At 37.4% G+C, this 22142-nt stretch overlaps 2 protein-coding genes across 2 annotated transcripts in view; one reads left to right on the top strand and one right to left on the bottom strand.

Moving 5' to 3' along the window:
* Window positions 1-4684: 4684 nt before the first annotated feature.
* dctn3 (dynactin 3 (p22)) lies at window positions 4685-11661 on the bottom strand. Its single transcript, XM_041792485.1, has 7 exons — window positions 11484-11661; window positions 9029-9113; window positions 8309-8395; window positions 7986-8069; window positions 7016-7074; window positions 6873-6932; window positions 4685-5520 (listed from the first exon to the last, which is right to left on the bottom strand). The coding sequence occupies exons 1-7, from the start codon at window positions 11583-11585 to the stop codon at window positions 5434-5436; spliced, it is 564 nt and encodes a 187-aa protein (XP_041648419.1). The 5' UTR covers window positions 11586-11661; the 3' UTR covers window positions 4685-5433.
* Window positions 11662-12162: 501 nt separating this feature from the next.
* atg5 (ATG5 autophagy related 5 homolog (S. cerevisiae)) overlaps window positions 12163-22142 on the top strand; it is a 63264-nt gene continuing 53284 nt past the window's right edge. Inside the window, exons 1-5 of the mRNA XM_041793867.1 lie at window positions 12163-12234; window positions 12661-12851; window positions 16884-17011; window positions 18431-18509; window positions 20569-20731. Coding sequence (XP_041649801.1) covers window positions 12744-12851; window positions 16884-17011; window positions 18431-18509; window positions 20569-20731 — 478 coding nt within the window. The 5' untranslated portion in view covers window positions 12163-12234; window positions 12661-12743. The remainder of the gene's footprint in view (window positions 12235-12660; window positions 12852-16883; window positions 17012-18430; window positions 18510-20568; window positions 20732-22142) is intronic.

Genomic DNA, 22142 nt, shown 5'->3' with positions numbered 1-22142 from the left:
CCGTGTTTTTGTGTGGGCCATTCCTGGCTGGCGGTGACTTTTCAGTATGCAAACGTTTGGGAAAAAATAAGACTTGAGTGGTAGAGGCTAGGCACCTAAAAATGAAAATTATAGGCAAAAATGTCAGAATTGGTTGTAAGAAAAATACACCCTGTTAGGGACATATACAAAGGTATTGCAAATGTTAGTAATGTACATATTCTCAAATGCTTTTTTTGTCTTACACCTGTTGTGTCCCTACTTCTATCATGCTAGTTTTTCCGATGAATAATTATGACACATAAATTGGATAGAAACTATCTTTTTGTTTACACATGTACTGTTTTTGCACAATTTTTCCATTGATCTGGAGGAATATTTCTCTCTTTATGCAATGTCATGCTTTACAACTGTATTTTGTTTTATAGATTCCGCACGATTGAATGTTAAATTCTTAAAAGCAATAAAAATTGGGGTCCATTTGGGCTCTTCTTTGTGAGCAGTTTTTTCATACTTACATACTGTATGTTCATTATTTTATCTCTGTATTTCAGTGTATGAGTTTTGCATGTCCAACAACAGTGAAAAAAGTTGTTTTGCCTTAGAGGAATTAATAAAATTTACCTTCCTCTTCTTCCGTTTAAACTTTTGAAAGTTAATCTCTGCCTTCTCTTAAACTACAGTAAGGCTGTAAAACATATAGCATGCATGTAGCATAACTGATGTTTTCAGTAGATATTTGTTAATATCACTAGATTTACTTGGCCTATTCAAAGTCATAAAACTGGTTTTAACAGAGTGAAAAGCATCATTGTTCTCAAAATTACCCTATATAATATGAACAGTATATAACCTTATCAGCCTTTGTCATAGGCACTGTTATATTATTTTAACTTAATCATATAAAGACAGGAAAATGAGAAACTGCAGTGGTTATTCAGTACATATAAGGATGCTTCTCCCTTTATTATTATGTAGGAATGAAGTAGTGTCATTCATTCTTTACTGCTGTAAAGCGTGCCACTTTTTTCTTAACGAGTGAAGCACCTCCAAATACACAATCTTTGTGTACAGTCACCTCTCACAGTAAAGGCTGCTGCTACCTCATGGGGGTGAATAAGTTAAATTCCTCAAAGGTTTTTCTCACATTCCGGAAATGTTCAGAGCAGGTAGCCACGTTGTTTCCATTGTCTCCGGTTTAATTTACAGTATGCCATGTGCTTCCTTTGCCTGCACTGATGTAACCTTGTGAGACTGTTGTCACCTATGGGAGACATGAATCTTCAAAATCTCTTAAACCTTTAAAGTTATCAGGCTAAAGCCTGCACATAAAGGACATCCTGGCCTTTCCAGTCAGTTGAGAGAGGTAAGTGGTTAAAAACTACAAACTTATTTTGTTTGTCTTAAGTGGTCTTGCTGTAAAGAAATGCTACAACACATAGTTCTCGTTAAAATACTTGAGTTCAGCTGAATGTTTCTCCTCCCAGAAGCATATTTAGTGAATTCCTGGTTTGACTGTCCAACAACAGTTAGCACATGATAAATGTCTATATTTATTTCACAGCTAGTCTAACATTCAGTTGAAAACATCTGTATCATAAAGAATTCATACTAGTGTCTTTATTGTCCAGATCAAACATGCAAGTTTTACACTTCATGTCGGAGTAGTGTGATAGTGTCTGTGGGAACAGTGAGGAAGTATGTCTATTAGCTGACTTTATCCTTTGGAGCATAAAAGAAATTGTCTTAGAAGACTTTAAAGCTGTAGTTTAGAGCCTCAGCACCTCTCTGTATGGGCGTGTTTGTGTGTTTATGATAATCTCCATAGAGACAGACAGATGCATCATTGCAGAAACCAAGGGCAGTTTTTTATCTGTTGTTCACAGATTGTATTGAATACATTTTTGACAGCATGAAAACTTATTTTCATGTAAGGAAACACACCTTTCTGGTATGTAAATTTATTTCCCTTTTATTTTAAAATTATCCCTTGAAATCATTTATTTGTAACTTATACATTGATCAAAATAAGCAAAAACTTCTTGAATTTTTTGTCTAGTGATTTATAAGACTTTTTTTTTTAACTCCAAAAAATCATGCAATCTACTTTGAATGTCATGCATCTTATTACAGCTGTCTGTGGTGGACTCAGAGTGGGCAAAGAGGGACAAAGTCCACTCTGAACTCCAGAGGTCCTGTGTGGAGATGGGACAAAGTTCCAGAAGGACAACCATTACTGCAGCCATTTACCAATCTGGGCTTTTTGCAAACTCCAAGCAAGCTTTCATGTGTTTCTTTCTTGCAGAGTGACTGTTGGGTTCTCGATCACCTCTCTAACCAAGGCCCTCTCCCCTGTTTTCTCAGTCTGGCAGGGCTACAAGAAGAGTCCTGGTTGTGCCAAACCTCTTCCATCTGAGAATTATGGAGGCCACTGTGCTCTTGGGAACCTTGAGTGCAGAAGAAATATTTTTATATCCTTCCTCAGATCTATGCCTGTCAGCAATCCTGTCTCTGAGCTCTGCAGGCAGTTCCTTGACCTCGTAGCTTTGTTTTTGCTCTGATATCATTATCAGCTGTGAGACCTTCTATAGAGAGGTGTGTGCCTTTAGAACCATGTCCAAGCACACAGGCGGACCTCAATCAAGGTGTAGAAACACCTTAGTGACGGTCCAGAGAAATAGAACATTTACAGTGTTGGTGCAAAGGGTATGAATACTGATGTCAATGTGATATTTAGTTTTTTATTTTTTATAAATCTGGAAAAAAAAAAAATCAGTTTTCCCTTTGTCATGATGGGGTACTGAGTGTAGGAGAAAAATGAATATTTCTGGCTGCAACATAACAAAGTTGAAAAAAAAATGAAGGGGACTGAAACCATAAATGCAATGGAAGTGCAAAATTACAAAGAAATCTTTTTCATTGTGTCAACTTTAAATTATTCAAAATCTGCTCAGAGACTTTTTTAATGAGCACAGAGCAAACAATTCTTATTTCCCATTAAGAAAGACCAAATAAAAATGAAATAAACTTGAAAATGCATATTTTGGTTCTTTATTTACAACCCTGTCTGGATGGACTCCATTCTCTGTGGTTGGTGGTTTCAGCCTCAGTAGTTCTAGTTTTCTATTTTATGATCACTGTGTTTAATGCTGGCAGCTCTTTGTCTTTTTTGATTTTTTGAAATGATTTATTGACCACTCTTCTGTTTTGTTCACAGATAAACATGATGGTTGAATGCCTGTGTCAGTAACAGTGGGATGAGCATGATGCGTTAGACTTTCTAAAAAACAAAATCAGTGAAAAATCAAATAAAAAACAGGCCTTAGTGATGAGAATGACTAAGAAATATTCCTCTCATGATGTGTTGCTCAGACTTATTTGACTTAAAGTGATATGACGCACTACATTTAAACAAAATATAAACTTTGAATGATTGCTCTGTAAGTGTTTAATCGACTGTCTTGCTGTAAGACGTATTGTGGGATCATCACTATAGACAAGTGGTTTCCAAATGGGGATCAGGACCCCCAGGGGATACACTGGGTCATGGGATGCTTTCCAAACAAAAATACGATTCGAATTGGTAAATTGTATCCATTATTGTACAAAATATCGTTAAAATAATTGCAGTTAAAATAATTGCAGTTAAAATAAAACCATAGTTTTTGTCTGAGATTTATGCTTATATGTAAGAAAAGGTGCAAAACTATACTTAAAATGTAATTTTATAAATGATGCTTTGTGCAGCATAGTACACTTTAACCACCTCTATGGAAGATAGTAGTCACTGGACTATGAGAGTTTTTTGGGGGTCATGGTCTGAAAAGCTTGGGAACCCCCGCTATAGACGACAGATGTGTGGTCTCTCAGTCTGGCCAAGCCACCTAGAGCAATGGTTCTCATCTGGCTGGGCATCAGGACTCGTCATCACCTTCTTCTGAGTCATTATGACCCAATAAAAAAAAAAAATAACCATATGAATGTATTTAGGCCTTAGATGGAAAAAAACATGATTAAATGAAGAAACAGAACAAAAAAAATATGCCTGAAAAGCATTTAGTTACAGAAGGGCATGCATACACTTTATTTTTACTTCATTTCCCCAAGACTGAATGAAAACTTAAGCAATTTTTCAAGGAAATATCTCATTTTCTTGGGAAACCCAGCTTTTGTTATTCCAAGACATAAGACAATTAAGGTAAAAATTTGTGCAAATGTCTAAAATTTACTTGCCAGTTGCATACGGCATCCAAAAGTTGCAAACTGTGACCTGCAATGACAAAAAAAGGGGAGAAGCCCCCAACATCCCCAGCTTCATGAACATTCCATCCACTGCCCTTAAAGTTGTCACCCTTCAAAATTTTTACAACACCCCATCCTTTCCTTTGAAGGTGATTTCATTAAAATATTGATATCTACATAAGAGTTTCTGTACATTATAATCTTCTTGTCCCCCTTCTATTCCAGGCCCTAATTCATGACCCACTGGAAACAGCTCCACAACCCACTTTTGTATCCTGACTCACCAGCTGGGACACCGCTTGGTCTTGCACCCCTTGGTCTGAATGTGCAAATAAAGGCTACAGGGTGCAAGAGAGGATAACGTTACATACTAGTGAGAAGTAGATTAAACAGGGTGGGTACTTGTCCCAAAAGCATGACAGAGACCATTTTGACACAAAAACGACGCCTAACAGACTCCAAATACAGTCAAAGAAAACAGAAATATTTATTGTTGTGCTGAGTGAAACATTAGATAAATAAAAACTCTTAAATCCAGAATAATGGAATAAAATCTTGGCTCTAACAGACCATGGAGTTCTTAGGGAGGATCTAAAGCCTTGAAGAAGAAGCGTGTTAGTGTGGGGGACAGAAAGAAGTCTTGTGACTGGCTATGCAGTAAAGAGGCGGTGTAGGAATGTTTTACAAGTCAATATCAAAGCATAAAAAGCTCTATTGTCTCTAAATAAATAACAGCAGCATCTTAGAGCTGCATGAGCCACCCAATTCTCGTGATGAGTTCCTCCAGGCCAGTGATGAAGAGTCACATGAGACAGAGTTCCTTCAGTTCTATAGTAAGACCAAGTTTGATATGTGTGTGTTGGATCAATTTATTGATGGGACATTTCTACACTTTAGAAATAGGGATGTATTAAGTACTAGTAAATAGTTTATTAGCCTCCAGAGATGTTGGCTGCACTGGGCAACCCAATTTAAAAAAATACCGAAATATCCCTTTAATCTTATCTGACCAGACTCATTAATTTTGTTGGACGATTTTAAAAGCAGTTACAACCAAACTGTCCTTTTTTTTTGTCTCATATTTTGCTCTGAGTTACCTTAAAATAACAGCTACATATCAACTCTGGTCTGACGTGATCTCCCACCACGATGGAGTGTTCTTCCTCATCACCATCCTCATTAGAAGTGTCTACATGTCTGCGTTAAGAGCAGCTACTCCACGGGCCGGATGCCCTTGGCCTCCTCCAGCTTCCTCAGCGTCTCGTCCCATTGGGTGAACTGCTTGGACAGCAGGAACATCTGCCGATCAAAGATCAGGGGTCAGTGGGTGGAGCTTGATCCCAGCAGCAGTTACTTTATTTACATGCACAGTTTAGTCAGGCTAGCTCCATTAGGATAAATAAACAGACTTCTGTACTTGCCCCAGTATGCAAGCACTGGGGGAGATTTACTGACAGAGGGTCTGACTCTAAAGGCCTTGGCACACCAAGCCTTCTGTCTTTATTCTCCCAATACTACTGCATGTTAAAAAAGACAAACAACCCTGTGTTAATCATGTTTGCAAACTGACTCTGCACATTTTGTCTGTAGTTAGAGTTTTGCACAGAAACTTTACTTTAAACACTGTGATTTATCCATGTATTATGTGGATATCAACCATGATATACAGATTAAGTTCAAGATTTGTACAAACAGCCATGCAACAGAGATTGAACTAAAATGAGTGAGCTCTCTCCCAGACTTGGCACAGTACAGTGATGCACAAGTTCATGCAAATATCCAAACTATATGAAGATCTTCTGTTAGGATGGATGGACCCAGTGCTTTTTTTTCTTTCCCACATCCAAAAATAATGGTATGGTGTGCAAAAAGGCCTTAAGAAGCAATACATCCCCTTCCAGCTAGTTACTAGTGAAACTTTTTTTCTGACTGACCTTAGTAACAAGGGAGCAAGCAGTAAACTGGCTATATGCCAAACATAAAAGAAGGAAAAAACTTTATAGTGTCATCTATTTTGTACATTCTCCAGGCTTTATTTCTGGCAATGATATAATGCATGCTATCCTTTTAGCCTACAGTTTTATCCAAATGCAGACTCAAACACCATTTCTGCTATGCTAAGCAATTACATTTGACTTACAGGTCAAAGCCCAGCGTGGAAACTGTGGAGCACCTAAGCTAGTGGGTCTAACTCAGGTGTAAACATGCAAGAGTAAATCAATTTTGTACTGCACTATCAAGATGTGTTCCTCTATCTTCTAGAAATGTAATAAAGTTGCAGTCTCACCAACAATATTTCATCTTTTTCTAACTTTATATAAATGTACTGAGCTTTTGTTAATAAAAGGTGACAGAAACAGCAGACAAACACTGAGCTCCATCTAAGTATTTCTTCTTTGTCACAGGTCATGTTCAATACACTCAACTTCAGCAGTGTCAGGAATAACCAAATCAGTTGAGAAGCTGCACAGTCAATTCATTTGCTGATTCCTGAACTATATTTTCATAACAGAAGAGTGCCAGAGGAAGATGTAATGAAAGAATTTAAGTTACAATGTTGCTTCTATTTATTTGTTGCAATTTGTCTTGGGGGAATTTTTAAACAGTCAAAATTTTAAGACAGACAGGATGCTGTTCAAACATAAATTTACCATTTTGTTGTATTCTTCAAAAAGTTTCTTCACCTCCAGGGACTGAGCATCGGTTTGATCCTGAAAGAAATACAAACAGGTGGTAAAACCTTAAATTCATTGATGGGATCAGTGAAAACAGAGAGCAAAAGACCATGGGTTACCTGCTCTTTGATGTGAATCTGTGACAGACGCTGCAGCTTGGTGGCATGTTCTGGGACATCTATGAACAGAAAAAATGTCCCAATCTGCATTAGATACTGCAGTACTGGAGTATATATAAACTCTATTTAACTGACAACAGTACAATAAGACTGCAAAGTACTATATGACTGTACTGCAATGCTGGTAAAGTCAAATAATGTTGAAGTTCAATTAATTTATGATGATGCAAAAATCAAATTTCCATTTGATTTGCAGATTAATCATTTTTTTAACTTCCAGATATATGAGAACAAAGACCTTATCTATTATCTATTTTCTCTGACGTCCAACCAATTAAGGCAAAATACACAGATCCTTGGAAAACTGATAAATCACTATCCAACTGTATTTAAATTATTAAAAACAGATGCAATAAAAAAATGGCATGCTACTAATAAAAAAGCTCAATGTATTATACTGCTACAGGGTTGGAGTATCATTTATCCAGTATCTACACGCCTTATAATGTCTGGTAGGTGGTGAGGTCTCTGGACTGGTCACCAGTCAGTCACAGGGCTGACAGAGAAAAACAAGCAGAATTACTCACACCTATGGGCAATTTAGAGACACAAACCAGACTAACAAGCATAATTAAGACTGTGGGATGAAGCTGAAGAGAACCCATGCAAACTCCAGTAGAATGTGTATTTAAAAGCAAAAAAAAAACAAAAACAAGATCAACTTGTCAAATGAGTTAAATTTTTACTCTTGCCCTTATTTCACCCAAAATTACACATCAGACAGACATTAAAGTCCAGAAATTTAAAAAAAAATCCCTCCCATTTGTAATCAAACTATTTGACATATTTCTGTTTAAAGAACATAATTAAAGAAAGACAGTTGGACAAATGTGCCATCAAACAGGCATAAGCAACTTTTTAGTTGAGGGTAAAGCCCAATCTTTTTTACTTTCCAGTCAGGTGAACTCACCTCTGATGTAGGTGCTGTCCAGCATTGGCTGTAAGTTGCTAACCTGCTCGAGCAAAGCAGCCTGGGAAAGCAAGAAATCTTCCTCTGTGCAGAAAAAACCCCAGAAATAATCAAAGTCTGTACTGAAACAGGTGGAAGTTTCTCTTATTGATCTTCTATATCATAAAATGTATAGTCGCTACACGCATGTAATGCAACATGGCAACACTGAACATAACATTGACAATGTAATCACTACAAGGTTTCCTACTCATTAAATGAAGAATATGAGCCCTTAACAAAATTTGATTGTTGTAAGTAGATACATGGATTCTGATTCTTACCAGCGAGGATGAACTCCAGCTTGACAGCATCAGGTACAGTGATGTGGTCTGTGAACTGGGGGTCCAGGTACTTCATGAGATCCTCAACTGAATCACAACACCAATAAACATAATTCACAACATGATTCACTGAACACAAAATCTTATCTCCTTTAACTTTGACCTTGCACTTTGTAGCACTTTTAGTGTCACCTGTTGACATAACTATGCAATGAAAGGATTTTATATATTAACTATTCAACTGTTGCACATATAACCCTTTGCAAGTTTCCTTATCTATGATAAAGTAATGCAAGTTTGGACAAATGGTAAATGATTGGAAAAAATATATATATATTACCATACATCATTTTAAAGACAAACAGCATAGCTCTGATGACTTTCTAAGTAACTGCAAAAGTGTGAAGAAGTCCTGGTGCTTGACAAGTCCACAATAAACAACCATGTAATCATGTTATTTCTTCCATCTGTGCAATCTAAATATTTTTGTAAACTGTTCAGTCATTTGTTCAATAACCAATCTTAGCAATAATAGAACTAGATCGGGTAACATATTGTCCATCTATTCTATTGTAAACATGTTATTTCTAATACATTCTGCAATTTGTGCATATCTTATTATTGTTCTTTTGGATTTGTTGCGCAATGTCTTTACATTTCGTATTCATCTGACTTTATTTTATTATATCTATATACTGCAGGACTGGAATGGTGACTCACTCTTCTTGTGTAGGATCTTCACTCTTTCTCTTTTGTTGGCAGTGTTGGTCAGACCTGCTTGAATCCTGGCCAATGACTCAGCACACTGCAGGACAAACAACACAAACAAGAATCAATGTAGTTGCTTTAAAGGGTAAAGGAAAGTCATTATAGCATGCTGAACCTACTTATCTGGAAGCTTTTGTGCAAAATGTGCTATTGCACAAAAAACACAGACAGGGTCTTCACAATACTAGATTTCAAACAATATCTTTACTTGTTTTGAAATGACAATAAAAAAATAAAGAGTCCTAGGCGCCCATTATATGATACTTTTTTGTTTAAATTATTAAAAACTGCAGACAAACTCCTGCTCATTGGCATCATCCCAAATGGAAACACTGCTAATATTTTTATGCAGTTTGTTTCTGCTTCAGTCATATGGATCCTCTCTAGTTTGGGAATTTTAACATGGAACAATGCAAAATAACTTCCTTTTGCATGATGGTGGCAAAGTTATTTAGTCATTTGAAATTCATGCACAGATGCAGATGTGAAGTCCAAATTTGTGATCTCAATATCGATCAAAATAATTAGGATAATAATTGAAATGACCATAATCAAATCAGCCCTGGTTAACTACACCAAACAAGCAGAAGAGCCAATAACTAACATTTCTTTTATTCATTAACAAAATTTTATCTCCAAAGGGAAAAGTCACTTCAGTGCTTCTTTGCATTCAACACGTCATATGATGCTCTTGATGAGATCCTCCATTCAGCAGCTAAAATGGACTTAAGTTTCATTTCAGCCAATCTGCTACAAATTGTAATACACACAAATTATTTATAGCTACTATTCATGCAAACTAGGGCTGAATGAAAATTTTGTGACTGCAGTTTAATATGTAATTTTTTTTAAGTTCCTTATCTTATGTATTTCTCAACAAACAATCAGTAAATCATTCTAAATTGTTACATAACCTTAGATAGATTAAACAAAGAGTGACAATTTTAAAACGTCTTATTGGTGTATTGGCATTTTATTGTGTATTGAAGAGAATGATGATTTTGTCCTTCTCATTTTCAAAAAGACAAACATACAAAACCAACAAAAGTAGGATAAAATAGATTAGCTATATATATACAGTGCTTAACAAATTTATTAGACCATCCTAACCCTAACCCTAACCAAAGTAAGGTTTATGCCACAGCTGCCCTAAATTGACAGCATTGGTAATTACCCAAATAGTTTTTTTATGTTTCTGCAATGGTTAATACACCAATATGTAGAAGCTTTTTCACCCAAATTATATTTTTAATGCTAAAATATAATTATTATTGTTATCCATGAATTTTCAAATTTACTGATCTACAAAAAAACTGAAAAAATAGTAAAGCTCATTATTATTTCTTGATTAATATGTCAAATTATAGTTATTTACTTGCATTCCTGAACACAAAAATGAGTTTTAGTGGTTGAATGTTATGCTTGATTAATTTCTGACTTCTCAGAGAAGCCCAGTGAGCCAGCTCAAATTTGGGTGAATTCAGTTTGAAATTCCTCATTCCTGTTCAAAATGGTAAAACACATTTAATTACTTCATGATGCTGGATGGTTTTTGAAACAAATATGACAGGTGGTCCAATAAATTTGTTAAGCACTGTATATATTCTAGAAAAATTGTCATTTTAATGCTCCCATTATGTGTAGAGCATAGCATCTCTGCAGCAAAGAAAGGTTTGAACTATTAGTTTGTCACACATTCCAGGTTAAAGAAAAATTACATCTTCTGCAACATAGAAACTGTAGTACACTGCGATGTAATCTTAATTTCAGTTAATTGCTCATCCTTAATGCATTCCCTCATTTTAACAAATTACTCTTCCTGCTTTGCCACTATTACTCAAAAGCACTCTCAACCAGACACTGTAATCCTCTAGAGGAATAAGATGTGAAAAGAACACTGTCACTTAACAGAATAACATCTCCAAATAGCATGTTTGCCACTTAAACACGTAAACGCCAAGAAATGCCTAAGTTATTGCATGTGTTGTTATGGCCTTATTTAGCATTATTACGACGCTTTTTGACATTTGTTTTGTTGTAATATTTTTTTTAATTTTAATTTACGACAAAGCTAAATCACAGATGACACCGCTCTAACCCTATTAGGTCCCAACAGACAGACCAACCTGCTATCATTTCATTAATAGCGCTTTAGCTGCTGATGAGATGTAGCTAATAAGCTGGTAGATGAATACCAGTGATGAATGATGAATACTAGTTCTCGCAAAAAAAAAAAAATCTCTATACAACTTTCTCTTAAAACTACATTGCGGCAAATGGTTATACACAATAAATAAACAGGGCGTACACTCATTCCTACTGACTAGGCTATTGTTAGTTCTGTGCTAGGCTAATAGCAGGCTAGCTTCTTAGTAGCTGGTCAGCAAAGACATGATCGGTGTTTTACCTTGACTGGTTTTCCAGTTTTGTTCCTTCTATCGCCATAAATTTGACTCTCCAGCGCCTGAAGACGCACTTCCAAATTATCTGTGTCCAACCTTTTGTCCATTATTACGACTGCTAATGGACTCAAGCTGCTAAAGCATCCAAACGGACAGCCGGTGTAACGGATCCAAACGTCAACGTGTTAACTGATGACTTTCAGTCGCATGCGCCCGTGGCTGTCGTACTTACAACGGACATTGAAAGTGTCTAGATGGGTTCCCTTTTGCTTTGGACTTTCGTCTTATGCAAAGTGATTAGTTTATTTTTCTTTATGGTTGACAAAAAGCTTAAAATGATGAACTCATTGAGAGTTAGACACTTCAAATATCTACGTCAATCATTATTGTTATCAGCTAACACGGTCGCTCGTTTAACCGATACACCGTACACTCCCAACGGCGTCGCGTGAAGATGATGCGTGTATAACTGTTTCACAAATATGCCAATTTTTAAACTATAAATTGCCTTACTGTTTATACGAACATACAGGAACATAAAGGACCTATCAAAAATAAACACTGTCTTCAAGAAAATATTTTTTCAAACCTTTATTTATTGTTTAATTTTTTTTCCTGGAAGAAAGCTGACGGAAGGGGGCGGTATTTAGCGGTGAATGAGGTTTTTCAGCTGTTTTCCGGTGACAGCAGTGGAATGACAACACCAATAGTCACGGCCCTTTTCCCATTCAAGCTCCCAACAAAACACCGACAAAAGTAAGGTTTTTAATTATTCCTATTCCCTCATAATACAGAAGGATTATCGGTTCATATGCAGTGATAACATTTTCCAAGAAACAAGCATATTTATGCATTTATTACAATTCTTAGGTATGTTTCCACCTGCTAAGTTAGCTCACCGAGCCATCGAGCTAACGTCAGATTCTGCACAACATCTGCGTAGTTTGACAGGTTTGAGTTTGTTTGGAGGTCTAGCAAGTGGGTCAGTGTTTTGTGCTGGATTATACCGCGGTGATTACTCGCTAACAAGTTAATAAGGGGTTGTATGACTTGTCTAAATCGTAATAACCTTAGGAAAGCTGCTTTAGCTAATGTTGCACTGCCTAGTTCATGGTGGTATAGATGCTGCTTCCTGAAAGTTTTCTCACTGTTTTCTTGTCTCCTCTGTTGTGTTGCTGACAGGAAGACGCTAACTGCCGTTGGACTTCAGGGACTGTGTTTTAGGAATAGATTCTTTATGTGCCACTGGGAGAGGCAGCAGCATCATGGCAGATGACAAGGACGTGTTGAGAGACGTTTGGTTCGGCCGGATCCCCACCTGCTTCACTCTGAACCAGGATGAGGTTACTGAGAGAGAGGCCGAGCCTTACTATGTGAGTGCACCTGCCTTCCAACCTCATGTGATGGCAAAACATGAGGCTTTACCTGCCAGCAGAGCTAAAGACTCATTGCCTACACTTCATTGCCTAGACCATCATCGAGTTGTCACAGTACCAGAATATTGAATTTCAATACTAGTCAAAAACAAGCAATGTAGATACCTGTTTCGATACCAAGGAAACAACAGAGATCTCCAGGACACCTTGAAGTTGTGCATTTATAATATTTTCCATTTCGTGCATATGGAAGGTCCCCTTAATAGTAAACACAAAGCAGAATTTGACTTACTGTCCATGGTAATAAATGGCAAAATACAAGATTTTGCAAAACTTGCCATATCTAGTGTCAAATATTTCCTCTGAATGATCATTAGTCAACCAGAAGAAGTGTATGCAGTCATTCTATTCTGAAATTTCAGATTTTTTTTTATATTAAGATTGTTTGATACAGTATGTCAGTGTTTGTGCTGGGCTGTATGGCTGCTGTCAGTCTGCAGGATGTACAGGGAAAAAAAATATTTTTTGCAAATATCTATGCATTTCAATGTATTTTTGAAGCATAATTTCCCCATTTGTGAACAACATTTTTACTATGGTTAAATTAAATTAACTTGCAATATTTCGCAGCACTGTACTATACCATTTGGACATTTTTAAGGGAGGAGCAGTATTGTATTTTACTCTGTTTCATGTGGATTTCAGTCTGTTGAAAGATTGATTTAGTCCAGTGTTACTCAACCCTGCACAACCAGAGGCAAATTGTTGACAAATGCATTTGCAAGAGCAACAATCTATATGCTAAAAAGTGGCAATTAAAATAGGTTAAAGGTAGCAAAAAAGTCAAATAGGAGCAAACACTGAGAGAAAAAGTGGCATAAAAGGGCAGAAAGTGGCAAAAATGGGTGGGAAGTAACAAAAAAATTAGTTCCGGATGGCAAAAATGGTTCCAAAGTGGACTAAAACTGGGCAAAAATCAGAAAAAAGGTGGGAAAAATTGGCCAAAAGTGGCATTTAATTGCAAAAGGGAGCTTAAATAGGCAAGAAGTGGCAAAAAAGGCAAAAGGGGCAAAAAATTGCAAAAAGCAGGATTAAAGTGTCAAAAATGGGCAAAGCGGCAAACATTGGGAGAAAAATGGCAAAAAAGGGCAGAAAGTGGCAAAAATGGGTGGAAAGTAACCAAAAAATGACTAAACTGTGGCATAAATGGTCCCAAAGTGGCAAAAAATGAGTGAAAAGTGACTTAAATGGGCAAAAAGCATCACAGAGTGGAAAGACGGGAAATAAGTGGCATTGAGGATCACTGCTTAAGTCTCTTTTGATTTAATAATGTCACTTATTACTAAGAAAAAATAAATCAAAATACTCTTTTCAACGCAGGCTTCCCAAGGGCCCCTCCCTACTGTGGGCCCAGGTAATCAGTACCCTTTATCCCCCTGTGCTACGCCCATGGTAGCAGGAGACATTGCTGTCTCTCTGCTCTCTCTTTCTGTAACGGACACAAACTATATGCATACTAAACTATATGCTTTACTTTATGCATTAACTTCATAAAATGTATTTGCTAACGGATGAATCAAACCGTTAGCAAGAATAGAGGCTGCAACAGAGGCTGTGAAATAACATCTTTTCTCTACATATCTCTGCTACATTTTTTAAAACAGGACATCAGTTCTTGCTCTCATTTGATCTCCCATGTGTTTCTCTCTGCTCTCAGCGGTGTTTGTTAGAAAAGCAACTGTATATTTGATTTTTCTTAAAATATGGTACTTTAAGTACTGTTGAACCTTAAATTAAGGCTGTTGTATCGCTTAAATCATGTGGTATTAAGAAGTGCTAACATTTCAAAATTTTGACAACCTTCCTCCATTATATCTTCTCTGTATTTGATATTAAGCAATTGATACACAGACTTACCTTATAAGTTTATTTCTTTTAGGGGAATACACAACTCTTTATGTCATAAGTTAAATCTGGCATGAAAGCTCAATGTACATCTTTAAAAAATGGGGATGCCCTGATCCGTCTAATTATTATTTTTGCTTCTGATATCAATATGATCATCTATGAGTAGGATCTGCTGATACCAGTACCAATCATGTGGGGCTTTTTCTCTACATATCAGAACCTGCATATTCAACTTAACCCTGTCAGTTTTATGGTGTCTGTATGGGTACACACCACGGAGTGTTGACGTAACTTTTTTTGACGAGTTGGTACCTTAACACTAGTTAAGTGCCACACTAACCAGTGTTACTGTAGCTAAACACTTCTTTGTAGTATTAGACTTACACTGTATCGGTGAGATATTTTGAGAAAGACAAAAGATTTGGGAGTAAATTTGAAATTGTTACGATTTTTAATTATTGTTTTTAATTTTGCAATATACTTTTCATAGTTTCTGTAGATTGCCATTTTACATTTGACACCTGTTGCAAAGTCAGGGGCTTTCTGGAGCAGAGGGACACATATTCCAACTTTAAATTCATATTTCCTACTATATAAACTTCTTTCAAAGGTTGAGGGACCTGCTTTTACTGGAGAAAGATGACGTACCAGTTGCAGCAGCAGTAGATGAGGTGTAGTGGTGTATTAATTATGAAAATTAGCTGTACACTCGTGCGGTGGCTCTTGAATGGTGGATCGGGACCCCAAAGTGGGCCGTGGAGCCTATTTCAGTGGGTCACAAATGTGTGCTTGGAAAAATGTAAAAACTTGGTTGTCTTGTCCTTTGTCACATTTTGCTCTGTTGAGAACCCCTGCCCTCATGTTTTACATGCCTCTATACTTACAAACTTCTTTAAGCTCTGCAGTCTACACGAACCTTCACATTAAAGAGAAAGAATCATAATGATACTTTAAAAAACTCAAGACATTTTAAAATCTAAATTAAACTTTATGATAATTGCTAACTCACATAATTATCTAACCACAAGACATAATTAAAGCCTAAGGTGGTTGAGATCAACCAAAAACTACAAACTCCTGTGTGACTGGTATTTTTCAAGCTGACAGTTGAAGGTGCAGCATCCTACTGTAATTGGATTGACAGTGCCCATGTGCTTAGTGCTAATTGATTAGCAATTCAATTATCCTATGCAGTTATACTACACTGCTTACACAGTGATTCTCCCAGCCACAGACACCAGAGAATTAACCACAGGGGATCACTTTTGGTGATCTGTGTCTAAAAGCATTAATTCTGATCTGCTGCTCATGCATTTTTTGTGATTCCCGATCAATCAGGATATCTCTAGTAGGAAAAAACATGTTCCTTTATTCATATATTTATTTGTATTTGGCTGGCAGGGAAGATTTAATGATCAAGAGGGAAGTTCAAGATTCAGTTATTGCACTTCTGTTTTGTTTGCCCACTTAAATTCCCTGAATGTAGGATTTCTTGTAAGAAAGTTCTTATGTAATCACACCATTTCCATGTGTGCAGATTTGAATTCTGCCTGATGGCTACTTGTAATAACTGTGCAAAAATTTTCAATACTTTGATCCTTTTTAACCCATTTTTTTTAAAGAATTGAGACACTTTCTGTTGCGTCAATGATTTTTGAAAAGTTCCAGAGACAAATCCGTAGACAAATTGTGAATAAACTTCTGAACACTGTCCAGTTTTCCCCAAAACATCCGTACATTTTGCAACTAAATCTCTGCAATGTTTTTCATGTTTTTTAGTCATTAAAAAAGAGAAATTACACAATATGAGGCGAGGACTTCTATTTCTGTTGCTGTGTTATCAAAACGGGCGTTAAAACCTTCTAAATTTATTACTTAAGTCATGGTTTCTGCTTTTGATTTTGTGTCCAGATAAAGGAAATAAAAACTCTGATTGGTCAGCTTGTAGGTGGAGATTTCTGAGACTGAAGTCAAACCAGATCAAAAAACATCTGGAATGCAGTTCTGCTATTACAAAGCTTTCTGCAAGAATGAAAAGATAAAGACACCTTTAGACTCCTTATTTGCCCTTCTTATGTATTGATTTATAATATTTTCTTTCTGTCTGCTGTGTCTCCATAGCTGCTGCTACCCAGGGTGAGCTACCTGACCCTGGTAACAGATAAAGTGAAGAAACACTTCCACAAAGTGATGAAAGCTGAAGATGTGGAGGAGATGTGGTTTGAGTATGAAGGGACTCCCCTCAAATGGTAAGTGAGCAATCACTTGAAGTGAAATATAAACATACCTGGACATTTCAGAGTGAAAATTCTACATATTGTAACTTCAATGGTGTAATAAAACCACAACTTTATTCAGCGTCCAGGCAAACATTGCATTTGGAATGGTTTTAACCAGGCTGTAGAATAATGCATAGCTGTTTTGAGTCTATTCATTCACAGATAATCCCCATACAATGTTAGCTGCTGGAACACATTCAGACTCTCGCTGTAATTACAAGGTTTAGCCACATGGTGGCAGTCTAGCTGCATGGGTGATGGATTATCTTATTTAAAATATGCTCAAATTTCAGTTCAGAGTGAAACAAATCAGATTCAGTGTAGCAAAAGTCAGTATTGATGAGCTTTTAAGTATTTGTAATATCTAAAAAAATCCAGTTTTGCCTTTTATATGTGAGGCTTTGTGTTTTCCTTTTCTCATTCTATATTATACGTTGATTTTTGTGTTATTAGTCGTGGATTTTTAGAAAATGTTACAGCTCTAAGACCTTGGTGTAGTACAGTAAGATGTAAAAGGAGACCGGCATAACTTTTTGCATTTTGTAAGTAAAAAAACACACACATTGACTTTAGGGAAACTGTTAAAGCGACCAACATGGTCGGTCTGTCTGGCTGTCTTTTGAAGTGCCTTCACATAAATACACTCATCTGATTTGAGTTTCAGATAAAGAGAAGCATCCAATCTTTGTTTACTGAATCCAAAAATATTCACCCTATTTTAAACACAGGAAGTGACAAATAGAAATGTCACAGTGAAATGTAAACTGTCTCTTAAAGTTCACACACCACATCCTGAGAAAGTTGGACTGAATAACAACCAGAAATAAAAAAATTGACCCCTGTTCTTTCTGCTAATGCTGTGAACCAAACCCGCTGTTAAATTTTACAATCAGTTTAAGATCCCTGCAGAAAAAAGTTTTGTGACAATAGTTTTATTGCCTCAAAAATCACTCGAAACTGATTCCCCCTCCATGTTTACGAGTATGTTTATAATATGAGTCACATCCTGATAGCCTTTTTGTGGCAGATTAAAGGCTTTATGTGGCTGGTAGGGTTGGATATCATTTGTTTTCTTCTAGTGGTAAATCAATACTGTGTAAAAGGTGCCTGAGTCGATATTTTTAAGAGTGTTTTAAAGTTGGTGGATGAATGAAAGCTGCCATTTGCCTTTCCCTTAGAGTAGCAGGGTGGCGAGGTAAAAAAATTAAGCACCAAAATCTGTCTTGTAATTCAGTATGGTAGGTACTGGATGTGTTGGTACTAGATTTTGATACCCCTTGTAGCTGGTCAGTTTGGCAACTGTCCTGTTGAAATGGGAGCATCGGTGGTCTTAAAATCTTGTCTAAGATTTTAAACTGCATTTTCCCTGTTTCCTTATCTTTGTTCCAGGCACTATCCTATTGGAGTTCTGTTTGACCTCCATGCCTCTAACACTGTCTTACCCTGGAGCATCACTGTGCACTTTAAGGTGAGAGACACTTGTGAATCTTCCACTGAACCTGGCTTGGTTCTTTCTTTTCTTAGCCCTTAACCTTTGGAACCCAACGTAAGTTTTTGCTGCTTTTGGTCCTCCTGAATTTTTATGCAAAAATGACTGTAGAATATTAACACTTTTAGGGACAATAAAGCCATAGACATCTATTTTTCAGGACAGCCTGGACTATCAGAGTATGTGCACTATAAGGACTTCGGATACATGTTTTAAAATGTGTATGACCAGAAAGACTGAGTAAAAGAACAAAACTGAAATTAGATCTCTTATGTCAGGGGTGTCCAAACTGTGGTCCGGGGGCCAAATGCAGCCTGTGGTCCACTTTTGATTGGCCTGCAGCAAATTTTAAAAACATCAAGTTTTTGCTTACATATATTGTACTTCTTAGTTTCAGCACGAGGTGGAACTATGTGGCACAAGTTGCTATCATGCTAATTCTGTAAACAGACATTTTGACTAGAAGAATTTAATGATCTGTTCTTAAATTTGTGACGGAACTAAGATGATACTATAAATGGTAAACATACTGGCGACCAAAATGGTAACGATATCTTGATTTATAACGGCCTTTTTGATTAAGCAAACAGCAGCACCAATAGCATTCCAGGGCTGGTGCTAGTGGTTGCAAGGGCCAACAAGGGCCCCCTGATATCTGATTGCCCTCCCGCAAAATCCTCAAATTGATTGGCTTTTTGCCTGGTCCACCAGGTTAATATCTTAACCTACAGTAGACTGGTTATAATAACTTTAATATCATCAAGGAGCGGTATCTGAAAGTGGCCCCACCATTCATACACATTTCTATTTGTGGCCCTCAGTGGAAAAAGTTTGGACACCCCTGTATTATATATTTATATATTTATACGAATTTTGCACACACTCCAAAATAAAATGCACATGAATCCCATTTTAGGAGTGTAAATTTCATATTATCGTTATTTGGTCCATAAAAGACAATTTTATTCTTACCTCTCCAAATTTGCACATAACTGTCTTGTCTCTTGTTGATCTTGTGCTGGCTCTGATTGGTTGCTACCTCCAAGAAAATATTAAAAATAGTCACATTATCATACATTTAGCCATGTGGCAAAATCAGAATAAACAACGTACTTTTTGCATGGATTAAAAATGTTCTGGAAGGGTTATAAACACCAGGAGCCATCCATAGATTGGCAAAAAAGGTCCTCTGATAAGAATTGACTCCATAGAGATTCGTCCTATGGTTCTTGAGATACTGTGAACAACGCATGTGCTAACCGATCCAGCGGGGTTCGGAGGGTTAAATCTGATTTATACTTCTGCATCAAATCCACATTGTAGTGCATGTTTAAGGCTTAGGTAGTTCTGAAATTACGTAGAAGCCTACACATTGCAAAAATCTGACTACTCATTTAAATGACACAGGCTGCACTGATCCCCTGGGTGGCATTGCCACAGTATGAGTAACTGAGTCTACAGGCATATTGTGGGCACTCTAGAGTGAGAGAAATGGCTGCAGACAATGAAGTCATTTATCAAATCTACCTGCCAACATCCAAAAATAATATTTTTAAAGTGCTTTTCTTCATCTACGTCTCTGTTAGAGGCTGATGAAGCACCAAAATTCCCTGTTCTCTGCCTCAGCTGATTCACCGGCTGTACTTTCCATCTTTTCTGATGTCTCTTTTCTTTTCTTCTTTGCAATAATCACAGCTGCTACTCAATATGTATTAGCTTCAAAAATGATATGCTTGCAGTTGCAGTGGTTTATAAACAAGCAGAGAATATGTCACAACCAGAAACTGGTTGAAGAACTAGCATAGGAATGGCTGCATAGGAATGTAGTCAGTCAGTTATGTTGAAGGCCTTGTCAGATTTACCAATCCAGTTAAAACTTATATTGTTGCCGATTATGTTTGTTCTGTTTGCTCCAGTAGAGTTTTTCCTCAGTTTCTTTTAGATCAACCACAATTACCATGTTCTTTTCTTGCTTCGTGGCCAAAATCAGATAATGTAGCACAACTTGAGTTTCCCTTTTTTCTCGTGCATGTGACAGAATTTTCCAGACCGTGACCTGCTCCACTGCCCGTCCAACTCTGTGATCGAGGCTCACTTCATGTCCAGCATCAAGGAGGCCGACGCCCTCAAGCACAAGAGCCAAGTCGTCAACGACATGCAGAAGAAAGACCACAAGCAGCTGTGGATGGGCCTGCAGAACGGTGAGGCATATACACACATACAGAAGAGACACAAAACACACACATATATGTGTGTTAGCAGCTGTGACGCAGCATGCTAAAAAGGTGAGGAGGGCAAACACGTGCACACACATCTGAAAGAGGAGAGACCACAGGCAGCTGCTGTGGAAGTGACAAACATTCACTCATTAACACTCAGATGCACACATGCTGTCTCCCTGCACCTACATTCTCAAATCCATGCTGTATGCACTTTCAAGTACCTAACATTCCTTTATTAGGATGCTGCACAGCTGCACTAAGGCAGCATGTCTGCAGAAACTGACTGCACCCAGTGCAACTTATATTCAGAATTTACTGTAATAGCGCACACACATTGAAAAAGATTTGCAGAAGATTCATTCAGATGTAGGTGTGGTGCTTTGACAAGCAAAAATCATGCATCCACATATTTAAATGCATGTCACAGCACAGACGCACACACCTACAATGTCTCCCTACTCCAACAGCAGTCTTTGAAGCCTCCACTTCCAAAACATCGCCCACTCCAGACACCCACCAGCTCTCCTTTCCTTCCGTTTCCACCCGTCCGATCAGACAGGTCGATTCTTTATTGGCTGTTGGCTGTGATTGTGGTGGTTTGAGTAGGTGAAGTCAGGGCGGTGTGGTTGATTCATCCGAAGCTTCTGATGTGGGGCGGGGGTGGGGAGGTCAAAGTTTAGAGTATGTGCCCTCCTTTGAAAAGCAAAACCCAACACATGTGGCGTGAAATGTTTGGAATCACTTCAGGTCAAGTTGATCAAACAAGGCAACAATAAACACTCTGACCACAACTGATGCATCAGCAATGATAAATATATCATCTCATTTTTAATACTTTATATCTGTGTCTCTTGTTTAAGTTCCCAATAACGAGTCATGTAATTAAGTTTGTATTATTATTGAAATACTATCTGCGGGGTTGTCATGACACCAGGTTTTAAAATTTTGATCAACTAAGTTCTTTGCGATGACATCATGCAACAGCAGCTAACACCTGATTTCTAAATAGAGAAGCACTGCCAAAAATGTCATATTTTAAGCTGTCCATGAATATACCAAATGTTTAAAGTGCAAGAATAAAAAAACAGCCAAACAGCAGCAGGGAAGCCTCCGTCTAAAGTCTGGACGACTGTATGGTCCATTTCCAAAGAGCAGTCTGGTTTGGTTCAGCACAGTTTTGTCCTGGTTTAGCTCTGATCTTGCCTGGGTTTCCACAGCCGTCCAATCAGTTTGCTCGTTGTGACAGGAAATCCGTCTCTTTTCAGAGTTCCAGATCATTTGGCTCAGCTTAGTAGAGCTGCTTGTTTGGCCCCCAAATGGCTCTTCATTTGGTACCAAAAATGGCAAAGGATGGAGGAAATGAAGCCGGCACTCCAACAAGAGCTGGCTG

Source organism: Cheilinus undulatus, linkage group 8, assembly GCF_018320785.1.
Source record: "Cheilinus undulatus linkage group 8, ASM1832078v1, whole genome shotgun sequence".
NCBI classification, from domain to species: domain Eukaryota; kingdom Metazoa; phylum Chordata; class Actinopteri; order Labriformes; family Labridae; genus Cheilinus; species Cheilinus undulatus.
The sequence above is the reverse complement of the archived record's forward strand: the minus strand, read 5'-3'. Positions and strand labels throughout refer to the sequence as shown.